This window comes from Octopus sinensis, linkage group LG3 (assembly GCF_006345805.1).
Source record: "Octopus sinensis linkage group LG3, ASM634580v1, whole genome shotgun sequence".
Lineage (NCBI taxonomy): Eukaryota > Metazoa > Mollusca > Cephalopoda > Octopoda > Octopodidae > Octopus > Octopus sinensis.
In genome coordinates this window covers 75268406-75274941 of record NC_042999.1, presented here as the reverse complement: position 1 = coordinate 75274941, position 6536 = coordinate 75268406, and the positions used below count along the sequence as shown (strand labels likewise).

At 33.0% G+C, this 6536-nt stretch overlaps 1 protein-coding gene across 1 annotated transcript; it reads left to right on the top strand.

Moving 5' to 3' along the window:
• Nucleotides 1-346: 346 nt before the first annotated feature.
• LOC115209484 (GPI mannosyltransferase 1) lies at nucleotides 347-5781 on the top strand. The gene is made up of 2 exons (XM_029777907.2): nucleotides 347-980; nucleotides 4346-5781. Exon 2 carries the CDS (start codon nucleotides 4396-4398, stop codon nucleotides 5779-5781), a length of 1386 nt encoding a protein of 461 aa, XP_029633767.1. The 5' UTR covers nucleotides 347-980; nucleotides 4346-4395.
• Nucleotides 5782-6536: the final 755 nt, after the last annotated feature.

The following is a 6536-nucleotide window of genomic DNA, read 5'->3' as shown; positions in this document are numbered from 1 at the left end:
CCAGCATCGGTTGTCAAGCAATGCTAGGGTGACAAACACAGACACACATACACTCATATATATATACATATATACAACGGGCTTCTTTCAGTTTCCGTCTACCAAATCCACTCACAGGGCTTTGGTCGGCCCGAGGCTATAGTAGAAGACACTTGCCCAAGGTGTCACGCAGTGGGACTGAACCCGGAACCATGTGGCTGGTAAACAAGCTACTTACCACACTCCTGCGCCTACTTTTGAGTTCCTAGTACTTTTTTTTTTTTTTTTTTTTTTTTTTTTTTGCTGATCTGCTAAGTTATGGGGATGTATTCACTGCAACATTAGTCAAATAAAGGGTTGGGTTCGAAATTCCACCAAAACACATGATGAAGACTGGAGAGTACATCAGCCGAAACGTTGTGATAACAACAAACACGATGAGGACACCTATCTCTCCATTATAAATTATGTACACCAACAATAGTTAGAAGTGGTGATGGGCTGTCAAACACAGACAAACACATATACATCCATACATATATATAGGCTGAATTCGGAGTTAGGAAGCACCAACAGGTTGGTATTTCTCCATTTTGATGGAGACGTTTCAGATTTCTGTACATGGTGCCCTTGGAAATGATGTGGAGTATCTGTTTTACAAAAAACTTATCGTCCCTTCTCTGGAGCAATTGTCAATTTTGTGGGCACCATGCACTTAAAATCCAGGCATAACTACAGAATTCTGTCCCACCGACTTTGGATGATCATAACTTTCAGAAAAATGGATATTTTGTAATGAAATTTTATATGCATATGTGTTATATCATGTAGATTCCGAATATACAAACTTTTGTGGGGAGTGGGGGATCCACATAACGAAGTCCCATGAAGTTCTTATTCTTTCTGAATGAAGAATACAAACATATTATTGAATATCATGTTTGCTTCTATAAGGACTGTTTACCTTTAAAGCGAAAAAGCAAAACCAGCTTATATAATAAGTATGTAATACCTATTTAGGTGTATTTTCTCTGCTCATTCGCACGTGCACACACAAACACACAAGCCATTCATTTTCACTTTTAGACAGCAGGTTGGAGTGACAGTGAGGGGTGTATGAATCAGTTTTGGAGTACCTCAAAGAAAATTTGAAATTAAGTATTTTTCCCCCATATTCTTAATCTCCATATTTTTCCATGTAGATAGAAAAAAAAATCGAAAAATAGTTAAAATTTAAAAAATTGGGGTAGGGAGGGGAAATTGAAAATTTTGAAAACATGGTTTTTGATATATTCAGAATCTCTGTCAACGTAAACAGGAATTCGCTGAAAAAAAAAAAAAAAAAAGAGGTAAATTTTTTCGCACCGGTGTACTGACATCTTTTCGATAAAAAGAAAACAAAAAAGTAAATAAATAGAAATATTTTTTAAATTGGAAAATACATAATTTTTTCTTTTTCAACAACTGGATACTCAACTAGTATACAATATATTTGTTCTGACTCTTGAGTTCAAATCCTTCCAAGGCCAGCTAAGCCTTTTTTTTTTTTTTACATCCAGACTCAATAGAATAAAGAACCAGTCAATATAATCAACTAAGCAACATCCCTCAAAATTTCAGGCCTTGTGCCTATATTAGAATTATTATTGAGGTGTCAAGCTGGCAGAATCATTAGAATGTTGGACAAAATGCTTAGCAGCATTTCTTTTCATGTTATTTTTTTGGTTTCTTTAACTATATCTGTTTTGTTGTTTTTCTGAATTTATTGTTTCAGTTTTGTCAGTTTCTGCTTTGTATTTTATTGCTTCTTCTGTAAAGAGAAGAGGTTTTGTTTTATTATGTTTCTTCATTGCATTTATAAGTCTTCCATTATTTTTTTCTAAATATTTTTCCAGTTCAGATGTTGTTATTAAAGAAGTTTTATATTATATCTCGGGCTATGCCTTCCTTTTGTGCAATGTAGGTATATTCTGTCTATATCTGCTTTGAGATAGTGATTTCAGTTTGCTGTCAATAATTTTCTGATTTTCCTATGTAGATTTTTTTCAATTCACTTAGCTTTCAGTTTATTATATTGAAGCTATAGCTTATATCTGATATGGTTTGTGTATTTATATCTATTAAATTTCTAGCATTGAGTTCACTTTTTGATATTAGTCTAACTCTTCTATAGTATCAGGCTGAGTAAAAAGTAAGCAACATTTTGAAACATGAAATTCATCACAATATATTTCAACAATATGGAAATTTTATTCATCAAAGTAAGTACCATTGCAGTCCCCAAGGCCCTAACAATAATTGATCATCATCATAGTACCAATCAAGTACTGAAATTAATGAAATCTTAAAATTCTGGCATTGTGCCTTTATTAGATACAAAGAATTATCATCACTATAGACTGGTAAGCTTTGGGTGGCAAACAAATGACATCTGATTGATTCAATACAATTTCACACCTTTGAAATTCTTAGTTATGGCTGCTTGCATGACTAACTGTCTCCCTATACATATATCCCTTACACACACATATGTATCTATTCATATCTATTACAGGCACCCCATTCTCTCTTCTAGCAAACATGTAGCTTCCATTAGTGTCATTTCCCGGTAATGATATTTGATTAATGTAAGATTACATCATTTCAATACTTTTCCTCCTCCATCTTTAACTCCCTCATAGCCATAACACTAACCATTGGCCTCTCTATTACTTACCACTTGTGCCCTATCTTAATAGCTAACATTATACTCTTCTATACAACTGACAACAAATTTCTTTTCTCCAGGTCATTCATTATTGACATCTAACACTCTACACCTGTCCCTTTTACAACTATCTGTCCCTTGCTCTCTCTCTCTCTGTTATCTTCAGCTCTTAATGTCTCTTTCATTGCTTCTATATTGTCTCCCCTATTTCCTTTTTCCATGCACACCCTAATCATTCTGCTTCCTTTCATGTCCTGCAATCTCTTTTACACACTATTAATTACATTGCTCCAGAAACAATATAGAGCAATGAAAACTTACAAGATTCAAGATAACCTCACTAGTACTGATGCCCTGATATAATGTACACTGTACACTCTGTAAGGTAGTTGGCGAATGAATAGAAACAATGTAGGATTGAGAGGACTCTTTAGTCCTGTCTTGCAGAAGAGATGACAATGTGTCTAGCACTGTGCTGGTACTGTGATAAAGCACATTTGATGCCTCCTATAAAGTGGTTGGTGTTAGAAAGGGCATGCAGCTGTAGAAACTATGCCAAAATTTAAACATATGAATGAAATGTGTTCTCTCAAATTATCCAAGACAATAACTCCAAATAAGATCTGGGTTGGACTATAACATTCCATTTAACCTATACCAGCATGAAACAATCACATTGATATACATAAGAGGTGTTCCTAAAGTTTTCAACTAAACACACTGATAAATCACACCTGTACAATATCTAAAATGATGGCAAACAAGTGGAGACAGTATAGGGTCATAAGGACCCTTTAGTCTTAAAGACATGGCAACCTCTCTGGTGCTGGTGCCATGATAAAATGTACACATACACTGGTCGTGATGAAGGGCAGCCATAAGGCAGAGGAAAATTATGATGATGGTTATGGTAGTGGTGGTTTTGATTGTCAAACATATCAGTAAAGATTATAACACAGCAGTCAGTTTTGTGATGACTTGAATTTTCTTCAAAATTAATCACATTTTCATTTTTTTTATGTATTACACTACATTTTGATTCTCCTCGTCTTCTCCAATTACCTTCAAATACTTTATTCTAATATATAGGTATATATCCCTTGACTGGTTTTCAACTCAACATTAACAAGTGTTTTCTTGATCTTAATGCGTATGCTATAATTTCATGGGATGTTGAAATCTTAATCTTTCTGAATTCAGACCCAGTATAGGGAAATGTTCATATGTGTAGGAATAAAATAGCTGAAGATGATCAAAGACTAAACCAATTAAAACAGAGTATAAATTATGAAAGATGAAATCATCATTATTATAAGAAAATAATTGTTACTCCAACAAATCATTTCCAAAACGTTGGCATGTGATACTTATTCATTTTTGGATTTTAACATAATATTTTTTTAATGCAAAATATGAAACCTGTATATTCTCAAACTTGAAAAGATTTACATATTTTTTCTGTACTTAATGTATCCACATTATTATTTTGCCTCATTAATAATACTAAGATATATAAATTGTTGATAGCCTCCAACTATTAAAGAATTAGCAATCAAAACTTGTGAGGAAATTCCTAGATGTTATAATAAGTAAATTTTAAGGTTATTGTGACACATTTTCAATTTGAGTTATTGTAATTCTTCTTTTATCTTATTTTAGGAAAATATTTAAACATTTGTTGTGGTTTCAATACCTAGAGATGCAATGGTATGCTACAAGTTTCTTTTGAAAGGGAGAGAGAAAATATAGAAAGTCCTCATTTTGAACTCAGCTCTAAATGTAACTGCAGAAGAAGACCCAGTTTTGTATTTAAATATATAGCAAGAAATGAAATGAAGACCATTATGCAATACCTATTTAATTTCATCAAAGTGTCTGCAGCAAAAACCAGTTTATTACACATTAAATGGCATCTAGCCATTGGATGCTTGATTCGGTTTGTGTTAATTGGTTATGGTATATGGCAAGACTTATATTTCGATGTCAAATATACAGATATTGATTACAGTGTGTTTACTGATGCCGCAAAGCATGTTGTGGAGGGATTGAGTCCTTATAAGAGACACACATACCGCTATACACCTTTGTTGGCATATTTTTTGACACCAAATATTTTACTTTCATTTCATTTTGGAAAATTTGTTTTTGTAGTATTTGACTTACTTACTGCTTTTACAATTTTCAAGATTGTTCAGCTAAAACATCAATCAAGAAGACTGTCTACATTGTGTTCAATGTTTTGGTTGTATAATCCACTTTCTATAACTATATGTACCCGGGGTAATGCTGAATCTATCATAACTTTCCTAGTTCTCTTTAGCTTACTAACATGCCTTAAAAGACATTTATTTTTTGCAGCTATGTTGTATGGAATTGCTATACACACCAAAATATATCCAATCATTTATGCTCCATCTATTTACTTAAACCTTGCATCTGAATCATTTACAAAACCTAACAAAAAGCTACAAAAGATAAAAAATCTTCTTTTACCCAACTCTGATCAGATTTTATTTGCCTTAGTTTCTATCTTAACTTTAGCTTCACTGACCAGTATCTTTTACTTCGCTTATGACTGGCCATTTATTCAGGAAGCATATCTCTACCACATAAGCCGTAAAGATACTCGGCATAACTTTTCTCTGTTTTTCTACCTTCTGTATCTTACAGCAGATTTGAGTCACTCAACACTGATTGGCCTCATTACTTTTCTACCACAGATCATTCTAATTTTAGCCATAACACTTGTATACTTTGCTGACTTACCCTTCTGCTGGTTCCTTTTAACTGTAATTTTTGTGATGTTTAACAAAGTATGCACATCCCAATATTTTCTCTGGTATCTCTGTCTCCTCCCCTTACTTCTGCCTTCTCTGCAACTGACTGTATTTCATGGATTAATTTTAATTCTACTTTGGTTTCTTGGGCAAGGCATATGGCTTCTACCTGCTTATTTCTTGGAATTTGAAGGTAGCAACACTTTTATATATATTTGTCTTGCTAGTGTCGTCTTTTTCTTTATTCAAACCTTTATTCTTTATATTCTTATCAACAAGTATGTATTCAGTAAAAAGAAAATTGTAAAAAATAAATAAATTTGTTTCATACTTATTTGATGGTTTGTTTTTGTTTTTACTGTTACTATTCTTAAATAATTACTTTCTTACTTTGACAAAAGCTGCAAACATTTTGAATGAGTTATTCAATATTTTCTCAATATTCATAGTGGGGTGATTCCTATTGTGAAACAATGCAATCACATCTTCCTAACATTAAATTTTGCTAAGTTTTCAATTAATTGAAACTGACAATGCTCTGTAACCTTGTAGCTTACTGTTATAAGATGTGTCTGTTTGCTTCCAAGCTGTTGTTTATAGTTATTACATCATATAACTGTAGTCTGTTGAGGTCAGCCAGAAATCAAAATAGAATTGCGAATTGGGCTTACCAGTGGTTTACTATTCAACTTAGTATTAATTCTTACATTAAAAATTTTAAAGTATTGGAAATAGCTGTTGTAATTTCAGATTATAACTGTAACCACCTAATTTCACTTACATTGCAAGTGGGAAGTCCAGATAGGCAAGATGATGGGATACTGAACAACCTGTGAGTCACTCTATGGATCATATCAAACATGGGTGTTATGTTGTGCCAATATCATAGACACTTAATCCCTCCTGTTATAGCTTAGAGAGGAATACTCTCTGCCAAACTGATTTATTTGAGATACTCTACATGAAGTCTTCAGTAGTACCTTTTGGGTATTTAAATGAGTAAAGGGACTTGTATTATAAGCTGCATCCACAACCAAAACATTTTACTCTCAATAACCAGTTTTTTTAACAGT

Excerpts from the sequence above, each read along its gene's own strand:
- LOC115209484 (XM_029777907.2), top strand. The coding sequence starts at position 4,396 with ATGCTACAAGTTTCTTTTGAAAGGGAGAGAGAAAATATAGAAAGTCCT.